This window comes from Lithobates pipiens, unplaced genomic scaffold, assembly GCF_037356315.1.
Source record: "Lithobates pipiens isolate NorthernLeopardFrog02 unplaced genomic scaffold, aLitPip1_a1.2 Scaffold_22, whole genome shotgun sequence".
NCBI classification, from domain to species: Eukaryota; Metazoa; Chordata; class Amphibia; order Anura; family Ranidae; genus Lithobates; species Lithobates pipiens.
Window position 1 is genome coordinate 260,662,370 of NW_027507784.1, and position 23,797 is coordinate 260,686,166.

Below are 23,797 nucleotides of genomic sequence, written 5' to 3' on the forward strand. Positions count from 1 at the left end.
TTACATTTTGTGCATAGTGTTTGGAAAATTAGCAAGTCAATTAAGTGTGTGCAGTAGGGATGCACCGAAATTTCGGCCGCCGAAACATATCGGCCGAAAATGGCCCTTTTCGGCAGGAAGCCGAAAGAAAATTTTCAGATACTGGCGCCGAAAATGGGACGAGGCCTGCTGGGATTGGCCCCGCCCATCACGGGGGTGTCATTCCATCTTTAGTCTCTCCTCCTCCTCTCCCTCCTCACCCATACTGCAGGATTCCGTGGGGTCTTGCTGTAAAGTCCCCCTCTCCCCGCGGTGGCTGCATGTGGCTCCTCAGCCGATGTGTAAATCGGCTGTGCAGGAGCTCGGGCACACTGTTTACTATGAAAGTGAAAGCAAGGGAGAGGCGTCTAGCAGTGTGTTCCCTGTCTCCCCCTAGAGTGCAGTATCCAGCATGGAGAATAAGGTACAGAGCTGCAGCTGCCAATCTTTAAAAAGACTGTCTATATGTGACCATCTCATGTACCATGCCCCCAGACTCTGACCATCTCCTGTACCATGCTCCCAGTCTCTGACCATCTCCTGTATAAAAATATTTTTTAAAAACAGTAAATTTCGTTATCGGTTTTGGCTTTCGGGATCAAGGAAGATTTATTTTCGGTATCGGTTTCGACACCAAAAAAACTATTTGGCGCATCCCTAGTGTGCATGACCTCCTATCTACAAACTCTATCTTGTTGTTTTATTATTGGGAAAAGGGTTTTAGAAGTTTTGGAAAATCTTAACTGGCTGCAGGTTAAAATTTGAAAACAATAGCTTATGTAACAGTAATGTATAGTTATATCTAGTTTAGGCAAATCTTTAATTTATTCTTCTTTACTTAGTACCCAGTCCGACCTGCATCGATGACCTATGATGGTGTGCCACACCTTTCAGCAAGAATAAAGCCAAAGCAACAGAAGGTAGGACATATCTGATCTGTGAATTAATTTCTCGATAATTCCTGCTGATTACTGCCATGTGTGTGTATAGCCTTGTTAGGCATGTCATGTGCTGTATAAAAAGTAACCGCAAGTAACATAAAATATAACGATTTCTTATACACCATTTTCTAGGTGGAGATGGATATGGCCATTAACGCGATGAGTCCTAATTATTGCCGCAGTAAAGGAGAACAGATTGCCCTAAACGTTGATGGCACTAGCAATGATGAGACCAGTACCTATTCCTCGTAAGTTTTTAGCTGCCTTTTTTTTTTTTTTTTTTTTTTTTTTTGCAAATATAAACTTTTTTCATTTTTTAGAGATGCCCCACATGGGCGTTAACAAAACATGTACACAAAAGGGGGGAGGGAGGAGACAGTAACGCATAAAAATGGGGGGCATAAACATATGCATATTACAGATATAACATACACATTTCAGATATGTCAATGTATTGCTGAGAGAAAAAAAAAAAAAAAAGAGAGGGGGGGTGGGGGTTAGGTCTGGTTGAGTCTGGACAGCCCTGGTTGTGGCGCTTGCCGAACTAATGGCCTCAGCGAAGGGTTCTAAGGGAGGTACCCTCCGTCGAGAAGATGAACTGGTGCCACAGCGCCCAGGTCTTTGTAAATTGTTTGTGTTGTTGTCTCGCAGTGAGCACCAGGTCTTCCAATTTACTGACGTCTTCTACTTTCTTAATCCAGGATGCCACCGAAGGTGGGGTTTGGCTTTTCCACTGAAGGGGAATACAGGATTTAGCGGCGTTTACCAGGTGGCATACGACCGTTTTTTTTTTTATATCGTTTAATGGACATTGTGTTAACGTGTAGGAGGAAAAAGGCCGGGTCGTCCGGAATAACGTATTCCGTGAACTTCTGAATAATGGTCCTGACTGTAGACCAGAAATAGGATAACTTCGAACATGACCAAAATACATGCAACAAAGTGCCCCTTTCTTTCCGACATCTCCAGCAAAGCGCCGAGGTGTGCGGGTAATAGGTATGTAGAGTTTGGGGGGTGAGGTACCACCGTGTCAAGAGCTTGTAGTTAGTTTCCTGTACTTTCGTACAAATGGAGGATTTCAGGGCAAGTGTCACGATACGTTGAGTCTGGTTCGAAGTAAACGTACAGTTCAGTTCCCTTTCCCATTTTTTCAGAAAGGCCAGGTGCGCGTCATCTCGGGGGGCGACAAGAAGGTTATACATTATGGACAACGTTCGCGGGAGTCTGCCCTGTTCGGAGCAGTAGCCCTCAAAGGAAGTCAGGGGTTCGGCAAACCCTTGTGGGGAGGGTAAAGAGGCAAGGAAGTGTCTTAGTTGGATGGCGGTCCAGAAAGGTAATTTGAAAGGGCCCGTGGTATTACTCAATACCTCTATGGAAGGCCATGAGTCTCCAGTCCGGAAGTGTCGTGCCTGTGTGCAATTTATAGCCGTCATAGCGTTCCTAATGCGGGAGTCTAGTCCCGGAGGGAACAGTGGGTTCCCTATAATAGGGTACAGCGGTGAATTGGGCTGGGACAGTGAGTATGTAGTACAGGATTGTGATCCCACCCTAAGTGTTGTTCCTATCAGAGGGTGCGTTCTCGCTCCCTTTGCAAGATGGGAATAGCACCAGACAGCCCCTTGCAGAGGAACTTGTATTTGGGCTTGCTCTAGCTGTGTCCACAGCTTCAGCTCCCGATGCCTGCCCCAATCTATAATCCTACCAAGGTGTACAGCCTGGTAGTATTTCCGCACATCCGGGACAGCCAGTCCCCCATTAATCTTGGGTAGGGAAAGCAGGGTTCGGGATAATCTCGGTCTTCTTTTCGCCCATATAAAGTTCGTGAATTGACTGTGCACCTGTCTGAAAAAGGATGTGGGGATTGCAATTGGTAGTGCCTGCAGTAAGTATAGGAATTTGGGCAGAATGCACATCTTAATAAGATTGCACCTGCCAAACCAAGAATGTAGGCCTTTAGTCCAGGAGTCAAGTAAGGCTCGAGTTCGGGCCAATAATGGCGGGAAGTTCATTTTGAAAGTGTGGTGTAAATTTGCTGGGACAGAGGTACCCAGATATGTCAAAGCTACGGACGTCCATTTAAAGTGGAAACTAGAGCGTAGAGCCCGCAGCACTGTTTGCGGGATCTCAACACTCATGGCCTCTGACTTATAGTTAATTTTGAGATTAGATACCTGTCCATACTCCTCAAACTCCCGTAAAAGGTTAGGGAGGGAGATTACCGGATTTGAAAGGGAAAACAACATGTCATCTGCATAGGCAGAGACTTTATACTGGGTATCTCCTACCACCAGGCCCTGGATGTCTGGATTGTTCCGAACTTTACACAGAAAAGGCTCCAATGAAAGAGCAAGGGGGAAAGCGGGCAGCCCTGCCTAGTCCCATTCCTGATAGGGAGGGGGTCTGAGAGAATCCCATTTACTTTGACCTGAGCTGTAGGAGTAGTATAGATCTGAGCGATCCATCTGAGCATTGTGTCACCTAATCCTATATGGTGTAAAACTGTGAACATATATTCCCAATTAACCCTGTCAAAGGCTTTTTCAGCATCAGTGTTTAGAAAAATTGAGGGTGTACTAGTTTGGGTAGCTACATGTATTAAGTTTAGCACCTTAATCGTGCTATCCCTAGCCTCCCTGGTAGGGATGAAGCCCACCTGATCCAAGTGGACTAGAGACTGTAAGTTACGGGCTAATCGGGTCGCTAAAATTTTGGTGAACAACTTAAGATCCGTGTTTAGAAGCGATATCGGTCTGTAGCTGTTGCAAACTAAAGGGTCTTTGCCCTCTTTGGGGATGACCGTTATATGTGCCCTCATAGTATCGTTAGAAAAGGTCGCCGTGTCCCCTATATCATTAAAAAAGGATACCATCTGGGGGCAGAGGGAAGGGAAAAGTGTTCTATAATATTGGAGGGTAAAGCCATCAGGCCCAGGAGCTTTCCCCGGTTTAGTCAAGTTGAGTGCCATTTCCAGTTCTTCAGGGGTTATTGGGGCCTCCAATTCGGCTACAATTTCAGGGGACAATGTAGGCATCCGACTAGCCGTCAGGTAAGTTTCTATCCGTGATTGCATTTCCGATGGTGTCTGCAAGTTGTATAATGTTCTATAATAGTCTTGAAATGTGTTTGCTATTTGGTGTGGTAAGCTAACCTTCACATTCGTCTCTGTCTTAATATGGGGGACGTACGTTTGCCTCTTAACCTCCTTGACCGCCCTTGCCAGAATGCGCCCGCATTTGTCTCCTGATTCGTAGGCTATAAGCCTACACCGTTGCATCGCGGCTTTAGCTTTATAACCGAGTATATCATTAATCCGGCTCCTAAGGGAGGACAATTCAGCCTCCACCAGTGGGTCAAGGGAGTGTTTATGTTGTAGCTCCAGAGTACGAAGACTGGACAGGAGCGAGTCTAGCTGTTGCCCTGTTTCTCTCTTTATGCGTGCACCATGTTTGATAAAGATACCCCTGACGACCGCCTTATGTGCCTCCCACACCGCCCCCGGGGAGCTGTCGGCTGTCGTGTTAGTTTGGAAATAGAAAGTTAATTCTCTGGCCACTTCCTCCATGACATCCGAGTTCTGCAAAAGGCTCTCATTTAGACGCCAAAACCTCATCCGTCGGGAGGGGTTTGTGGACAGAGCGTAGGTCAAAGAGATCGGGGCGTGATCCGACCACGTCCTCAGACCTATAGCAGAGTCCGTGACCGCGTGCAGTTGACTATGAGGGATCAGGAAGTAATCTATTCTTGAATACACTTTGTGGGGAGTGGAATAGAACGTGTAATCCCGTTCATTTGGGTGCTGAAGGCGCCACACATCAATTAACTGTGTATCGTGGAGATGTTTAGTGATACGTTTACGCATTCTCAATGTCATGAAGGAAGCCCCCGAGGAGGTGTCCACAGTAGGGGCTAAGGGTACATTCCAGTCTCCCCCCAAGATCAGCTGACCCTCCTGAAAATTAAGCAGTTTAGAGAGAGTGTTTTGCATAAAGAGATCCTGTCCTTCGTTGGGGGCGTATATGGTCGCTAGCGTCAGTTGCGTTTCTCCAATAAGCCCTTTAAGGAAGACATACCGCCCCTCTGGATCCACGAGAGAATCGCGATGATTCCAGGGTATCCTGCTGGAGAGGAGAATGGAGGCTCCTCGGGACTTAGTCTTATTGGTAGAGTGGTATGCCAGGGGGAAGGATCGGTTTTTGAGGACTGGCAAACGGTCCTCTTTGAAATGAGTTTCCTGGATGAAGGCTATATCTACCCGGGCTCGTTTCAAATCCTTCAGAAGCATATGCCTTTTCTCTGGGGAGTTAAGACCCTTCGCGTTAAGAGTAAATCTGCAGGCTGTCCAGAACCAGAACCAGAACAAAAAAAACAAAAAAAAAAGGGGGGGGGGGGTTGTGAGTTAAGGGAAAGGGAGGGGATAACAACTAACCTCAAGCCAGAGGCTTGAATTTGCACTTCTCAACTGATAACAGCCGAGGGGCGTGCTGGCCTATGTGGGGTAGTGGCTGGAACGGGCTACGGAGGAGTGCTCCCGACCTTCCCCCCGCCCACCGGAGCTCCGGGAACATCATACACTGAAGCCACTCCGACTATGGACTCCCCCTGTCCACCCCCCCCAGCCCCCAACACGTAGGTAACAAGAAGAGAAAAAATATGAAAAATGGGGGGGGGGGGGGGTGGGGAGGAGGCGAGAGTCGCCAGTGCAACACTCCGGGTCACCATGTGTACCGCACTGTGAGGGCCTAGAGTCTCCTCCCAGCAGTAAAAATCTAAGTAGCAGCCGCACTACAGCCCTCTAACAATAGACTCATCTACAGCCGGCGTAGAAAAAGGTGGATCTCTAGAAAACATAGAGATCGCCGACCGGCCCAAGTGGCCCCGTTCGTTGGATACGACTGCAGGCCCCCATACAAGCATGGGGGTCTTAGCCATGCAAAATAACTTACCCAGGCAACCCCTCGCCACCCAAAGCCTCCTCTACATCCCAGCTTTGGCCCAGGGCAAGCTGCCCCAAACCAACCGTCTGTCAAGGGGCAAGCTGCCGAGCAGTGACCCCCCGCAAAAAACCGAGGAGCTACTTCTCCCCGTATTCGGCAGCAGGTCAGCGCACGACGGCAGGCACTATATGAAGGGATAAAACATATAACCAAAAGGCATATAAACAACATGTAAATTATATAACATGGAGAGATATAACAGGAGGAGAGCAAATGTGGAACTAGTTTATCCCTCCCCCGCCCCCCTCAGCCAGGAGTCCAATGCCGGGCGGTCTCTTCATAGGTGCGGTGGGGAGAAAAAAGGCCTGCCCCATCCCATGTAACCATTGCCTCTCTCCTCAAGCTCAGGGGAAGCGTCAGCTGTGTCATCTCCGGATGTCATACCAGATTAAGCCCCACCCCCCTCCCACGGACCCCAGTGTGGACCTCATAGGGACCCCAGATCCTGGACACCTCCGTATAAGCTCCACAGCCTCAGTACAGTCCATGAACATGAGAACCTCCAGAGGAAGGGGGGAGGGGCCGCGCTCCAGGCGTGGTGGGAGAGTGACATCCCCGTCTCGGGGTGCGGGGCAACCAGGAGGGGGGGGGGAAGGGGAGCAGTCATTATCTAGTCACAACAATAGGCCGTCCATGAACCGGCAGCAGGTGTCATTGAGCGTTGACCTCCATCACTCTCCCCCCACCCCAGCAAGGCAACGTCGCCTGCACATAGGAAAGGGCGAATGTCCAAAAAACAGGAACATAAAGGGCCTGGGGGGGACAGAATTCAGCCAGGGCAAGGGGAACACCCGTATGGTGGTTCTAGTCTCCCCCTAAAGAGGGGATGACCCTCACAACTCACGTGTCCCCTCCGGAGTAGCCATCCGTGGGCGTCGGCGCTGCCTCTGAAGTCCTGGCCGGGTATTCCCTTGCAGGGACTGCGATCCAGAGCAGCCTCCCGGCGGCGGAAGGAACATCAGCCAGTTCTGTACACTGAGGGGCTCCATATCCAGAAAGGCGAACAGATCGGGTAAATCTCTGGGTGAGCGGAGGTAAAACGACCGTTGATCTCTCCGGAATGTGACAGACAACTGGTATCCCCAGCTGTAGGTGGCACCCCTCCGACGGGCCGTATCCAGCACCGGGCGGAGCATGGCTCTCCTCTGTAGTGTGGCTCTAGACGCATCCGGCAAAATCTTGATCGTCGCTCCATCAAAGTCCGTCTCACCCGCTTCCCACGCTCTGCGGGCAATTATTTCCTTATGGGAGTAGTGATGAAGACGGCAAACCACATCTCTTGGTCTGTTGACATCCTGCGACTTCGGTCCCAGCGCTCTATGAATTCGATCAAATTTCAGGGTCGGGGGGAGCGGGTCCCCCGGCAGCGCTCGGAAGATGGCAGTGGCGGTGGCCGCCAGGTCCTCTGGTCCGGTCGCCTCCGGGAGGCCGTGCAGGCGGAGGTTGTTCCGTCTGCTCCTGTCCTCCAACTCTTCCTGGTGGACTTGGAGCAGTATCGTGGCATCGATATGGGCATCTTGGAGGCGCTCCAGAGCACAGACCCTGCTCGTCAGGTCTGCCACAGACGACTCCTCTGCTGTCAGCCTAGTTCTTATTGAGCCCAGCTCCCCCCTCACCTCCTGCATGTCCTTGCGATGCTGTGCGTCTATACGGCTGATGAGGACCTCAATATCAGCTTTAGTGGGGAGGGCTTTAAGAAGTGCCCAGATCTCGGCTGTTCCCCCGGGACCCGCGGAGCTCATCAGCGGGCTTCCCGGTCTCGAGTGCAAGGCAGGGGGGATATCCGACATAGAGTCCGAGTCAGCCGAGGCCGCAGGCGACAGCGGTCGGCTCCTTAGTTCCACGCCGTTCTCCCCACGTGGGTTCGCCATATTGGAGGCAGCGGAGGGGAGCCGGGATTGCCGCAAGTAGTGCTCGATAGAGCCTCCGGAGTCCCCCGGTCTCACTTGGCTGGTCTTCCCCCCCCGGTTCTCCTCTTCCTAGCGGACATGCCTCGAGCAAAAGATAAAAGTCAGATCATGATAGGCCCCGAGAGCTGGGAGAAGGCCGGGAGCTCCGAATACAAGCGTCCTCACCCAGCCATTTCCAGGCCACGCCCCCCCTAGCTGCCTTTTTTAAGGGTTTCCTATCCGCAGGTTTCAACCTGCGGGGTTCATTGTAGTAGCTGTGTGTTTTTTCTTTTTTCTTCTTTTTTTTTTTTTTACTGTTTTGTGCTATTTGAGTTGGGGAATACCCAAAGGCTCTGTATTGTACAACTGTTTCAGAAAACCAATAAAAAGTATTTAAAAAAAAGACGGCTAGAACAAAGGCAGTTGTGGGTGCAGTCATCTCAATGGATATGCAAAATACATTCAGAGATAAAGATAGACTTTTAGATACAGTTGTGCACATAAGTTTACATTCCCTGGCAGAATTTTGATTTCTTGGCCATTTTTCTGAGAATATGAATGATGGCACAAACTTTTCTTTCACTCATGGTTAGTGTTTGGCTGAAGCCATTTATGATTAATAAACTGTGTTTACTCTTTTTAACTACTTCCCTACCCGCCCATAGTCATATGACATCCGCAGATGGGATCTTCCATCCTGGGCAGGCGTCATATGACATCCTTCACTTCCTAGGGGTATTGGGGGCACGCTCGTGCAGTGTCACTCGGGAGCTGATGCATGTGTCCGGCAGCCGTGATGTCCGCCGGGCACCTGCGATTGCTCGTAACATAACAGGAATGTGGATCTGTGTGTGTAAACACACAGATCCACGTCCTGTCAGGGGAGAGGAGACAGATTGTGTGTTCCTAGTTTATAGGATCACCGATCTGTCTCCTGCCCTAGTCAGTCCCCTCCCCCCACAGTTAGACTCGCTCCCTAGGTAACACATTTAACCCCTTGATCACCCCCTAGTGTTAGACTTCTTCCCTGCCAGTGACATATACACAGTAATCAGTGCACATTTATAGCACTGATTGCTGTATAAGTTTCACTGGTCCCAAAATAGCGTCCAAACTGTCCGATCTGTCCGCCACAATCTCAGTCACGATAGATAAAAATTGCAGATCACCGCCATTACTAGTTAAAAATAATAAAAATGCCATAAATCTATCCTCTATTTTTTAGGCGCTATAACCTTTGCGCAAACCAATCTACGCTCACTGCAATTTTTTTTTTTTTTTTTTTACCAAAAATATGTAGAACAATACATATTGGCCTAAAAAAATCTTCTTCTTTTTTTTTTTTTTTTTTTTCTTCAAAATTGCCATTTTTTTCTTTTTTTGTTAATAGCACCAAAAAACAAAACAAAAAACGTAGAGGTGATCAAATACCATCAAAAGACTGCTCATCTGTGGGGAAAAAAAATAAAAATTTTCATTTCGGTACAGTGTTGTATGACCGTGCAATTGTCATTCAAAATGTTACAGCGCTGAAAATTGGCCAGGGCAGGAAAGGGATTAAAATGCCCTGTATTGAAGTGGTTAAATCTTAATCACAACAGAAACTACCAAAATGACCCTGATCAAAATTTACATACCCCAGTTCTTAAAGCGGAAGTAAACCCTTCCATAAAACAGTTTCAATTACAGCACGTGCCGGAATTGTAACATTCCCATTGGTTGTGCTCTCAACCAAACTGTCAAACTATCCAATTGCTGCTGTCAGAACTGATCACATGTGCAGCATCATGGCAGCTGTAGATCAAACAGAGGCATAGATGGCAGCTTTCTTGGTTGAAAACTAGGGTTTACTTACACTTTAATACCATACTTGCCCCCTTTAACCTCAATGACAGCCTGAAGTCTTTTGTGGTATTTGTGGATGAGGCTCTTTATCTTCTCAGATGGTAAAGCTGCCCATTCCTCTTGGCAAAAAGCCTCCAGTTCCTGTAAATTATTTGGCTGTCTTGCATGAACTGTATCTTTTAGATCTCCCCAGAGGGGCTCAATGATATTGAGGTCAGGAGACTGAGATGGCCACTCCAGAACCTTAACTTTATTCTGCTGTAGCCATTGACCGGTCGACTTGGCCTTTTGTTTTGGCTCATTGTCATGTTGGAATGTCCAAATACGTCCCATGCGCAGCTTCCTGGCTGATGAATGCAAATGTTCCTCCAGTATTTTTTGATAACATACTGCATTCATCTTGCCATCGATTTTGACCGAATTTCTTGTACTTTTTTGTAGCGCACACATCCCCAAAACATCAGCGATCCACCACCGTGTTTCACAGTAGGAATGATGTACCTTTCATCATAGGCCTTGTTGACTCCTCTCCAAATGTAGCGTTTATGGTTGTGGCTAAAGAGCTAAATTTTGGTCTTAAAACACTCCAAATGACTTTGTGCCAGAAGGTTTAAAGCTTGTTTGTGTGTTTTTAGGTGTATTGTAAATGGGATACTTTGTGGCCTTTGTGTAGTAATGGCTTTCTTATGGAGACTTGACCATGTAGCCCATGCCTCCTTATTGTGCATCTTGAAACAGCCACACCACATGTTTTCAGAGTCCTGTATTTCACCTGAAGTTATTTGTGGGTTTTTCTTTGCATTCTGAAAATTTTTTTGGGCAGTTGTGGCTGAAATTTTAGTTTGGTCTACCTGACCGCGGTTTGGTTTCAACAGAACCCCCTAATTTTCCACTGATTCGAGTTTGATTACTGCTGATTGGCATTCTCAGTTCCTTGGATATCTTTTTATATCCATTTCCTGTTTTATACAGTTCAACTACCTATTCCCGCTGACAATTCTTTTGCTTTCCCCATGACTCAGAACCCAGAAATGTCAGTTCAGCACTGGATGAAAGATGCCAGGGTTTGTCAGGAGTTTAGAAACTCATTGACTATATATAACATTATACATACACACCCACACACACTGCAAGCAAACAGATCACAGGTGAGGATGGTTACCTTTTTTAAAAAGCCATTCAAACCCCTTTTGTGTTGGGTAGTTTCTATTGTCATTATGATTTAAAAAGAGTAAACACAGTTGATTGATAATAAATGGCTTCAGCCAAACACTAACCATGAGTGAAAGAAAAGTTTTTGTGTTGTTCATATTCTCTGAAAAATGGCCAAGAAATCATAAATTCTGCCAGGGTATGAGCACAGCTGTATATGATTTATGTATTATGCACACAAAGTTGTTAGAAACTCTGTGGGGATTAATTTGGTTATGAGGAAACGAGTAACTGCAATATTAAAGGGTGAAGCAAATAAAATTCATTTTAGGGTTGTGAGATAATGGTGCTATGTAAGTATTACTCTTTTTATTACCCTTAATTTAATAGAGTCCCAAGATAGGCAGTTTTAAAGCGGGATTCCGCTGCCGAATCTTTCTTTTTTTTTTTTTCTTTGTCTTTGTTATGCGTTTACTACTGTGTTTTTGTACTCACTACTTGTGGCTTTTTACTCCCCGGCTTGCCGATTTCTTGCAGAAGAAACTGTTTTAAAAATTCATGCCGGCTGTTTCCATGTTGCTTGTGGGCATTTGAAGCCTACAAACATTTCCTTCCGGGATGCGGTGATGCTGTGCTCCCAGCATTCACCGCTTGATCCCACGCATGCTCATTGTTAGCAGCGAGCAGCGCCGTAAAACTTCGGGTTGCCATCACAACGGGCGGCGTCCTCGGAAGTTCCCGCCCTGTTGTGATGGCAATGAAATAAACAATGGTGCCTTCTGACACGTCCTCGTCACATGACCGGCGTCATGCGACGCCGAAATCTTACGAGATTTTGGCAGGACAGCGTTCCCCACTGATTCATGGGAACAATGTGAGAAACCTCCCAGGGGACTTTGCGGAGCCGGGGAAAGGCGATAACCATGCCTACTCCCACGGGAGGAGAGCCCGGAAGTCACCTTTGAAATGTAAATTAAAAGTTAATTACAGCGATCGGATTTTTATAAAGGTTCGTTTTGGCATCTATGGGAGAAACACTATGGCTTGTGAGCTTTTTAAAATGTGAGTACAACACCGCTTTAAGTTGGACATGGATGATTTGTTTTTTTATTTTTTCACTCAGTCAGCAGGTTGATAAAAAAAAAAAAAAAAAAAAAAAAAAATTCTTCCATCTGCACTAACAAGGTGGATGAAGGAAACTGGGACAGCCACACACAGTTCAAAATTGAGGTGGTCCCTGTTGAACCAGCTGAATTTTGAGCTGTCTATGGCCAGCTTTAGTCCCCGTATTTTGCAAGTCGTTAACCCTAAGATGTTAAATTTCATTAGTGTATTTTGTTAGAAGTTTTTTAGATTATACTGTCCTAATGTGTGTCTTTTTTTTTTTTTTTTTTTACCTAGGAAACTTATGGACAAACAGACATTCTCATCCATACAAGCTGCAAGCAACTCAAATCGCTATGCCGCTGCATTCTATAGAAAAGGTATATTATTGTCATGCTTAATTTTTTTTTTTTTTTTTTTTTTTTTTTTTTTTTTATAGTTGTTCTCATCCAGCTTGAGGACAGCCATCCTTAAGCCTAGTTATGCCGCGTACACACGACAGGACTTAAGTCCGGCAGACTTTCGACGGAGTTCTGACAGAGTTCTGATGGACTTTCCGAATGAACGGACTTGGCCACACACAATCACACCAAAGTCCGACGGATTCGAACGTGATGATGTATGACTGGACTAGAATAAGGAAGTTCATAGCCAGTAGCCAATAGCTGCCCTAGCGTCGGTTTTAGTCCGTCAGACTAGCACACACACGAGTGGATTTCTGGGTCCGGCAGAGTTCTGGCGGAAAAATTTGAAGCATGTTCCATTTCTAAAGTCTGTCAGACTTTTGTGAATCAAAAGTCCGTTGCAGCCCACACACGATCGAATAGTCTGCCGGAATCATTCCGTCAGACTTTGGATGTTGAAAAGTCCGCTCGTGTGTATGGGGCTTTATAGTTAAACAGATATGCGGGTATTGCATTGCAAGTAAATAAATATTATAGTTTAACAGTATCGCATTACTGCAATTGGAGTATTCTCGTATATATGGCAACAGGGACTTGCATCATAATTAAATGTGACATCATCTATGGCCCCCAACATTGAGCACAGGCCCCAGGCAAAGTAGGACAGTTCTGAAAGATCTACTGTATGTATATGGATGAGTACTAATGGCTTTTCAGTAATGAACAGTACATGGCTGACAAAATTTCATATACACACACACAGTGGGGACGGAAAGTATTCAGACCCCCTTTTCACTCTTTGTTATATTGCAGCCATTTGCTAAAAATCATTTTAAGTTCATTTTTTTCCTCATTAATGTACACACAGCACCCCATATTGACAGAAAAACACAGAATTGTTGAAATTTTTGCAGATTTATTAAAAAAGAAAAACGGAACAATCACATGGTCCTAAGTATTCAGACCCTTTGCTGTGACCCTGACCTTACAGCTCACAGTGCATGTTAGCACAAATGAGAATCGTGAGGTCAAAGGAACTGCCTGAAGAGCTCAGAGACAGAATTGCGGCAAGGCACAGATCTGGCCAAAGTTACAAAAAAATTTCTGCTGCACTTAAGGTTCCTAAGAACACTGGCCTCCATAATCCTTAAATGGAAGACGTTTGGGATGACCAGAACCCTTCCTAGAGCCGGCCGTCCGGCCAAATTGAGCTATTGGGGAGAAGAGCCTTAATGAGAGAGGTAAAGAACCTCCCAAAGATCACTGTGGCTGAGCTCCAGAGATGCAGTCGGGAGATGGGAGAAAGTTGTAGAAAGTCAACCATCACTGCAGCCCTCCACCAGTCAGGGCTTTATGGCAGAGTGACCTGACGGAAGCCTCTCCTCATTGCAAGATACATGAAAGCCCACGTGGAGTTTGCTAAAAAAAAAAAAAAACTAAGCGGTATGTGTGGAGAAAACCAGGCACTGCTCATCACCTGTCCAATACAGTCCCAAAAGTGAAGCATGGTGGTGACGGCATGCTATGGGGGTGTTGTTCAGCTGCAGGGACAGGACGACTGGTTGCAATCAAGGGAAAGATGAATGTGGCCAAGTACAGGGATATCCTGGACGAAAACCTTTAGAGTGCTCAGGACCTCAGACTGGGCCAAAGGTTTACCTTCCAACAAGACAATGACCCTAAGCACACAGCTAAAATAACGAAGGAGGGGCTTCACAACAACTCTGTGACTGTTCTCGAATGGCCCAGCCAAAGCCCTGACTTAAACCCAATTGAGAAGCTCTGGAGAGACCTAAAAATGGCTGTCCACCATTTACCATCCAGCCTGACAGAACTGGAGAGGATCTGCAAGGAGGAATGGCAGAGAATCCCCAACTCCAGGTGTGAAAAACTTGTTGCATCTTTCCTAAAAAGACTCATGGCTGTATTGGATCAAAAGGGTGCTTCTATTAAATACTGAGCAAAGGGTCTGAATACTTAGGACCATGTGATATTTCAGTTTCTTTTTTAATAAATCTGCAAAAATGTCAACAATTGTGTTTTTCTGTCAGTATGGGGTGCTGTGTGTGCATTAATGAGGAAAAAAATGAACTTAAATGATTTTAGCAAATGGCTGCAATATAGCAGAGTGAAAAATGTAAGGGGGTCTGAATACTTTCTGTCCCCACTGTGTATAATATTATTATTATTATTATTATTATAATACACAATGTATATAGAGCCAACAGTTTATGCAGCGCTTTACAATGTATAGGGGGGACAACACAATTACAGTACAGTTCAATACATACAGGAGGGCCCTGCTCGTAGAGCTTACATTATAAAGGGAGGGGGTGGTACAAAAGGTAATGGCTGCAGAGAATGATTTGATGGGGGTGGCTCGGGGACAGTTGGGTGCGTGTGGAATAGACTTCCCTGAATAAATTAGTTTTCAGGGATCTCCTAAAGGTGGACACAGTAGGGGCTGATCGAATATATGCGGGCAGGGAGTTCCAGAGGATGGGAGAGGCTCTGTAGAAGTCTTGAAGGCGAGCATGGGAGGAGGTAACGAGAGCTGGAGAGCAGGAGGTCCTGGGAGGAGCGGAGGGTACTATTTGGGCAATATCTGCAGATGAGGTTGCTGATGTAGAAGGAGGCAATGTTGTGAATGGCCTTATATGTTATGGTTAACATTTTGAATTTTACACAGTGGGGTAGGGGGAGCCAGTGACGGGATTGGCAATGAGGAGCAGCAGTCATGGATCGGTTAGTGAGATGTATTAGTCTAGCAGCAGAATTCATAATAGACTGAAGGGGGGATAGCCTGATTAAGGGTAGGCCATTAAGGAGAGAGTTGCTGTAGTCAAGGTGGGAAATAATCAAGGAGTGAATAAGTTGCTTTGTGGTGTCATTAGTCAGGAAGGGTCGAATTCTGGAGATGTTGCGGAGGTTAAGGCAGCAGGATTTAGCCAGTGATTGGATATAAGGGCTGAAGGAGAGGTCAGAGTCAAGGATTACACCGAGGACCCTGGCATGTGTGGAGGGATTAATGGTTGTTGTGTTGATATTAATGGTGAAGTCATTGGGTAAGTAAGTAAGTTTAAGATCCGTGAGGACATCGAGGGGCTGAGTTGAGGAGTGGAGAGAGAGATCTGGGTGTCGTCGGCATAGAGGTGGTATTGGAAGCCATGGGAGGTTATCAGCTGGCCCAGGGATGAGGTATAGAGAGGGAATAAGAGAGGCCCAAGGACGGAGCCTTGGGGTACCCCAAGAGAAAGAGGAAGGGGAGTGGAGGAGATGGAGTTGTAAGTGACACTGAAAGTGCGCTGAGATAGGTAGGAGGAGAACCAAGATAAAGCAGAATCACGGAAGGCCAAGGGAGTGTAATTTGCTGAGGAGGAGCAGAGGGGGTCAACTGTGTCGAAGGCAGCAGAGAGGTCTAAAAGTAGGAGTATGGAGTAGTGCCCATTGGTTTAAGCAGTTAGGTCATTGGTGATTTTTTAGTAGGGCAGTTTCAGTGGAATGTTGAGGGTGGAAGCCAGACTGTAGGGGGTCAAGAAGGTTGTTTGTGGTAGCTACTCATTCGGTCATGGAAAAGGTGTTTGATGAGCTTGGAGCCAAACAGAAGCAGGGAGATGGGTCTTAAAGTGGAAGTAAACTCCCCTATCGTTTTCAGCCAAGGAAGCTGCCATCTTTGCCTCTGTTTAATCTTCAACTGCTATGGTGCTGTACATGTGATTCGTTATGACCCCAGCCATTGGATGGTTTGATAGTTTGGCTGAGAGCACAGCCAATGTGCAGTTGGCATTCCCGGCATGCCTTTTTTTTTAACTGTTTAAATCGATGGGTTTACTTCCACTTTAAGTTATTCAAACAAGTGGGGTCTAGTGAGGGTTTTTTTGAGTATGGGGATAACCAGTGCATGTTTGAGCAGGGAAGGAAAGGTGTCGAGGGAGAGGTTGAAGGTAAGGTGTGAGTTAGGGAGTTTAGGATAGAGTGGGAAGGTGGTCGCAGTAATTGAGAGGGGACAGGGTCCAGGGGACAGGTAGTGAGGTGGGCCATGGAGAGGAGTTTATCAACTTTTTCATCTGTGGTAGCTGGGCAAAAGGAGTGTGGTGTTGGACCTGATGTGTTGGGTGGGGAGGAATTTGAATGCTGGATATCTCCTTGCAAATTGTCAATTTTGCTATTGAAATGGTTGGCAATCTGTTGAGCGGTAAGCAAATTTTTGGTTCGGGGCAGTGGGGGGTTGAATTAAGGGTAGAAAAGAGTTGGTGAGGTTTGGATGAGAGGGTTTTGATGAGAGTGTTGTAATAGGTTTGTTTAGCAGTGTGGAGGCAGGAGTTGTATTTGAAAAAAGGCAGATTTGTAGAAGGTAAAGTCTTGCAGGGATTTCGATTTACGCCATGCTCACTCAAGAGCACGGCTGTGTCTCTTGAGACTTCTGCTGTCGTCTGTTTGCCAGGGTTGTGGCAGATGGGGCCTGGTTCTGCGTGTAGAAAGAGGAGCAAGTATGTCTAGGGAGGATGACAACATGGTGTTGTAGATGGAAGTGGTTAGGTCTGGGCAGGACAGGGGTGCGATTTTGTCATAAAGGCCATCAGTAGCAGAATGAAAAAGGGAAGGTTTTTGTGGGTTGGCAGCATGGGATGTAGGAGACAAGGAGAATGTGAAATGGATATGGTTGTGATGCGGTTCTCTCCCTCTTACAATTGCCATGTCCTTGAAAGGTCAAAGTTTAAAAGCCATACAGAGCACTTGCCATCCTTTTAGGCTGTATCTAAGCCTTTTCCATTGGTATAGGGGTATATGTAGCCCCTCCACTCCCCCATCATTGGTTCCAGCTTTCTCTACTGACAGCCAGTACCAAAATTAGCATCTGCCGCTGGTTCGCGGTGTCCCCATGCGCAGCGGTGCGATGATGTACTTCTGTTTCGGAGAGATTTGTAACATGTCACTCCCTGGTTACTGGAGACGCCATCCAGAGGGGCAACCGCCAACACTCCTGTGGCAGCTCCCCCTGGTGATGCACACGGGAAAACAGGTGAAAGTGTTTCATCTCATAGGGGGCCACAGGGAACCGTAGTGAAAACAAAAACCTACACCAATTCCACAATTATCTGACGACAAAGATAATACTCAGCTAAACATTTTCTTCCTTATTTCCTATTTTAAAGGGGCAGACATGACAACAATTACCTTCTTGCCATGTAATTTATTCTGATATATTATTATTTGGGGATTGGAAACATCCAAGCCCCACCTACTTTAGATAATAATCTATTTTTCTAAGTAGTAGGATGGTATAGTAATGTGGGATGAAAGAGGGGATATCAAGGGTTAATTTGCTAGTTAGTACAGTGTCAGTATACAGAATTATCACTGGTCACTAGCGACGTTAGTGTCCCTTCCAGCCAGTGTCTTTTAGCGCCAGATTGCCTGTCACCCTATTACAGTTACACAATAAGTCTCTGATTACTGCCATTACAGTATAGCATCTATAGCTGTGTAAATTCCAGTATATAAATGGTAGTTTGTAGACTTGATAACTTGTGCACAAACCAATTAACAAACACTTACTGAGTTGTGTTGTGTGTTTTTTTTTTTTTTTTTGACATGTAGCAGAATACTTTTTTGCCTAAATGTTTGATTTTTTTCTATGTTGTATAACAGAAGGTAGAAAATGTTTATTTTTTTTTTTCACTCAAAAACCCAGTGGTTATCAAATCCCCCCCCCCCCCCCCCATTTGTATGAAACAAATCTAAATTTTATTTGCGTACGGTGTTGCATGACCGCACAGTTGCCTGTTAACCCTTTCATGCCTAAGCCTTTTTCTGACACTTGTTGCTTGCAAGGTAAAAATACGTATTTTTTGCTAGAAAATTAGTTAGAACCCCAAAAATATATATATATATATATATATATATATATATATATATATATATATATATATATATATATATATCTCTATCCTTGCGAAAGTATTCGGCCCCCTTGAACTTTTCAACCTTTTGCCACATTTCAGGCTTCAAACATAGATATAAAATTTTTATTTTTTGTGAAGAATCGCCAACAAGTGGGACACAATTGTGAAGTGGAACGAAATCTATTGGATTTTTGAAACTTTTTTAACTAATAAAAAAAATTAAAAGTGGGGCGTGAAAAATTATTCGGCCCCCTTGCGTTAATACTTTGTAGAGCCACCTTTTGCTGCAATTACAGCTGCAAGTCGCTTGGGGTATGTCTCTATCAGTTTTGCACATCGAGAGACTGAAATTCTTGCCCATTCTTCCTTGCAAAACAGCTCGAGCTCAGTGAGGTTGGATGGAGAGCGTTTGTGAACAGCAGTTTTCAGCTCTTTCCACAGATTCTCGATTGGATTCAGGTCTGGACTTTGACTTGGCCATTCTAACACCTGGATACGTTTGTTTGTGAACCATTCCTTTGTAGATTTTGCTGTATATTTGGGATCATTGTCTTGTTGGAAGATAAATCTCCGTCCCAGTTTCAGGTCTTTTGCAGACTCCAACAGGTTTTCATCCAGAATGGTCCTGTATTTGGCTGCATCCATCTTCCCCTCAATTTTAACCATCTTCCCTGTCCCTGCTGAAGAAAAGCAGGCCCAAACCATGATGCTGCCACCACCATGTTTGACAGTGGGGATGGTGTGTTGAGGGTGATGAGCTGTGTTGCTTTTACGCCAAACATATCGTTTTGCATTGTGGGCAAAAAGTTCGATTTTGGTTTCATCTGACCAGCGCACCTTCTTCCACATGTTTGGTCTGTCTCCCAGGTGGCTTGTGGCAATCTTTAGACAAGACTTTTTATGGATATCTTTGAGAAATGGCTTTCTTCTTGCCACTCTTCCATAAAGGCCAGATTTGGGCAGTGTACGACTGATTGTTGTCCTATGGACAGACTCTCCCACCTCAGCTGTAGTTCTCTGCAGTTCATCCAGAGTGATCATGGGCCTCTTGGCTGCATCTCTGATCAGTCTTCTCCTTGTCTGAGCTGAAAGTTTAGAGGGACGGCCAGGTCTTGGTAGATTTGCAGTGGTCTGATACTCCCATTTCAAAATGATTGCTTGCACAGTGCTCCTTTGGATGTTTAAAGCTTGGGAAATCTTTTTGTATCCAAATCCGGCTTTAAACTTTTCCACAACAGTATTACGGACCTGCCTGGTGTGTCCCTTGGTCTTCATGATGCTCTCTGCGCTTTCAACAGAACCCTGAGACTATCACAGAGCAGGTGCATTTATATAGAGACTTGATTACACACAGGTGGATTCTATTTATCACCATCAGCCATTTAGGACAACATTGGATCATTCAGAGATCCTCGCTGAACTTCTGGAGTGAGTTTGCTGCACTGAAAGTAAAGGGGCCGAATAATTTTGCACGCACCACTTTTCAGTTTTTTTATTTGCTAAAAAAGTTTAAAATATCCAATAGATTTCGTTCCACTTCACAATTGTGTCCCACTTGTTGGTGATTCTTCACAAAAAATAAAAATTTTATATCTTTGTTTGAAGCCTGAAATGTGGCAAATGGTTGAAAAGTTCAAGGGGCCCGAATACTTTCGCAAGGCACTGTATATAAATATTTATGTTGCAATATTTTGTTACACTGTATTTGCACAGCGGTCTTTTAAAACGCAATTTTTGGGGGAAAAGAAACTACACTTTCATGAATTAAAAAAAAAAAAAAAAAAAGTTGTTAGCCCAATTTTTTTGTAAAATGTGAAAGATATTACGCTGAATAAATAGATAGCTAACATGTCATGGTTTGAATGGCGACAAACTACCGTACTTAAAAATCTCCATAGGCGACGCTTTACATATTTCTACAGGTTACCAATTTAAAGTTACAGAGGAGGTCTAGTGCTAGAATTATTGCTCTTGCAAGGATGAAAAGTGTCATTTATAATGGGGGATTTTAATTATCCAGATATTGTCTGGGAAGAAGGAACCGCGCGTTCATCTAAGGTTCGCCATTTCTTGAATGTTTTACAGGACAGTTTCATGGGTCAGATGTTAAATGCATCAACAAGAAATAATGCGTTACTAGACCTACTGATTAATAACAATACAGACTTGATTGCGGATGTAGAAATATGGGGTAACTTAGGAAATGGCAATCACAGGTCAATTTGTTTCAGCATAAATCACACAAATAGGAAACATTAGGGGAATACAAAGACACTGAATTTCAAAAGAGCCAACTTCCAGAAACGATGCTTCTTGGTTCTAAATGGGATAAAATCCCAGGAACAAAGAACACGGAGGAAAAATGGGTGTGCTTTAGGAGCATATTAAATAAGGGTATTAGTCAGTGCATCCCAAAGAGTAATAAGAGCTAATAAAAGCCTTGGGTGGCTTAACGCCAGTGTAAAAATTCATATAAAAGCAAAGAAGGCCTTCAAAAAAAATACAAGGCTGAGGGATCATCATCAGAATTCCAACTGTATAAAGAATGCAATGAGAAATGTAAGGGTGTAATCAGGGCAGCTAAGATAGAACGCGAAAGGCACATAGCGGAGGAGAGTAAGAAAAAATCCCAAGAAATTCTTTAAAGTTTAAGTAAACCCCCTATTGTTTTCAGCCAAGGAAGCTGCCATCTTTGCCTCTGTTTAATATAAAACTACCATGATGCTGCACATGTGATCAATCATGACACCAGTCATTGGATGGTCTAACAGTTTGATTTGAGAGCACAACCAATGGGAGTGTTACATTTCCGGCATGCCATGGAAATGAAACTGTTTTATGGATGGGTTTACTTCCGCTTTAAGTGCATAAATAGTAAGAGGGAGAACAGATCATATTGGCTCCAGAAAGAATGATAAAGGGATTCTGTTTACAAAGGACGGTGAGGTGGCAAAGGTTTTGAATGTATTCTTCACAAGGGAAAACTGGGGGCTTCAGTAACCAAAACTACGTTTATGCTCATGACATATCACATTAAGTACCCACATGGTTAACAGAGGATAAAATCAGAAACAGACTTGAAAAACTTAACATGAATAAGTCACCAGGATCAGATGGCTTGCTCCAGAGTGTCCTTAAAGGAGCTTAGTCAAGTAATTGCCAGATTGTTGTTCCTAATTTTTACAAACAGTCTGACTGGTATGGTACCAGCTGGAGAAATGCCAATGTAGCACCAATATAAAAAAAAAAAAAAAAGGACCAAGATATATCCCTGGGGACTACAGACCAGTTAGCTTAACATCAACAGTATGCAAGCTCTTGGTAGTGATAAGGGATCATATACAAGATTTTAGTAATGAAAATTGTATCATTAGCAGTAATTAGCATGGATTCATGAAAAATCGTTCTTGCCAAACAAATCTATTACCCTTCTATGAGGAGGTGAGCTGCCATCTAGATGAAGGCAGGCCCGCCCGTAGACGTAGCGTATCTGGATTTTGCAATGGCGTTTGATACAGTTCCCCACAAACGTTTACTATACAAGCTAAGGTCTGTCGACATGGACCTAAGGGTAAGTACCTGGATTGATAACTGGCTACAAGGGCGTGTTCAGAGGGTAGTGATAAATGGGGAGTACTCGGAATGGTCCAATGTGGTAAGTGGGGTCCCTCCGGGGTTCTGTCCTGGGACCAATCCTTTTTATTTATTCATAAATTATCTGGAGGCTGAGATAAACAGCTCAATCTCTGTATTTGCAGATGATACTAAGCTAAGCAGGGCAATAGCTTCTCTGCAGGAGACCTTGCAAGAAGATCTGAACAAATGAATGGGGTGGGCAACTACATGGCAAATGAGGTTTAATGTAGAAAAATTTAAAATGCATTTAGGTGGCAAGAACATGAATGCAATCTACTCACTAGGGGGAGGACCTCTGGGGGAATCTAGGATGAAAAAGGACCTGGGGGGTCCCAGTAGATGACAGGCTTGGCTTTGCTTGCAGCAGCTTGCAGGCCATTGCTAATAGAATATTGGCATGCATTAACCGCTTCAGCCTGGAAGATTTTCACCCCTTCTGGACCTGAGCACTTTTTGAAATTCGGAGTCGTACGACGTTGCACCCAAACAAAATCAATGTACTTTTTTTCTTTTAGTGGTATTTGATCACCTCTGCGGTTTTTCGTTTTTGCGCTATAAAACAAAAAAAGAGGGTAAATTTTAGAAAAAAAACTATTTTTTTACTTTTTGCTATAGTAAATATCCCACAAAAATATAAATATATTAAACATTTTTTTTTAACCTCAGTTTAGGCCAATATGTATTCTACATATTTTTGGTAAAAAAAAAAAATCACAATGTGTGTGATTGGTTTGCGCAAAAGTTATAGCGTCTACAAAATAGGGGATAGTTTTATGCCATTTTTATTATTATATATATATATTTTTTTTTTTTTATCGGGACTGTGACATAGCGGACACATCGGACAATTGTGACACATTTTTGGGACCATTTGCAATTTTTACTGTGATCGGGGCTATAAAAATGTATTGATTACTGTAAAAATGTCACTGGCAGGGAAGGGGTTAACACTAGGGGGCGTTCAACGGGTTAATGTGTTCACTAGTGTGTGTTCTAACTGAAGGGGGGGGGGGGGAGAGAGTGGACTGTGTAGGGGAAGAGATAGATCGCTGTTCATACTCTGAATGAACTGTCTGTCACTTCTCCCCTCAGAGAACCGGAAACTGTGTTTTTACACACACAGATTCTGGTTCTACGTGTGCCCCAGGCAATTGCGGTAGCCCAGCAGTGATCGCGACCGCTGGGCATTCACATCCGCTCTCTGGAGAAGAGATGCTCGAGAGGGTATACGATTTCAATGTACCATATTGGTTACCCCACAATAGAAATAAAACTTTTCCACAAAAGGGCATTTAAAAACTCGCAGCCATTCACTAAAATTAGAGGAAAAAATATTTAACCGGAAACTACGTTAAAAGGTTCTTTACGAGAGGTAGATGAAGGCAATTTGGCCCCCCTCTCCTAGGTAGCCGTCGGGGGGGGGGGGGGGGGGGCTTCCCCATGCTTCCCCAACCCCATGCATATCGGGGGTGGGAAGGGGGATTGGGCATTGACCTGTCCCCTCCCTTGAAATAAGAGGCACTTTGGGGCAGGGCCCTGGCTCAGGGAAACCAGAATAGATATGGGCATGCAAGAGACACTACAGGTGTTGGAAGCTGGGCACCAGATCTATGTGTCCGACTTAGACCACCAACTCTCTGCCACCCGGGATAGGATCAACAGGTGCAGTTGTTTTATACAGTTTATTTGACTTGTAATTGGTCCTGACACATCTGTCTTATGTGTACTCAAGTGTATTCTTCTGTTAAAATGTTTCAAAATAAAGATTTTACAAAAAAAAAAAGTTCTTTACGGTGAGCGCAGTAAGCATGTGGAATTCTCTTCCACAAGCAGGGATTTCCACAGTGAGCATAGATCATTTAAAAAAAACTATTAGGCACCTAAACGACTACAACATACAGGGATATC

General features: G+C 44.8%; 1 protein-coding gene across 2 annotated transcripts in view; it reads left to right on the plus strand.

The window, feature by feature from the left end:
- Positions 1-23,797, plus strand: part of POLR3E (RNA polymerase III subunit E) — a 115,622-nt gene that overhangs the window by 11,391 nt on the left and 80,434 nt on the right. For both annotated transcript variants that reach the window (XM_077449002.1, XM_077449003.1), the window contains 3 exons: positions 861-938; positions 1,092-1,207; positions 12,241-12,323. In XM_077449002.1, the coding sequence (XP_077305128.1) occupies positions 861-938; positions 1,092-1,207; positions 12,241-12,323 (277 nt within the window). The remainder of the gene's footprint in view (positions 1-860; positions 939-1,091; positions 1,208-12,240; positions 12,324-23,797) is intronic.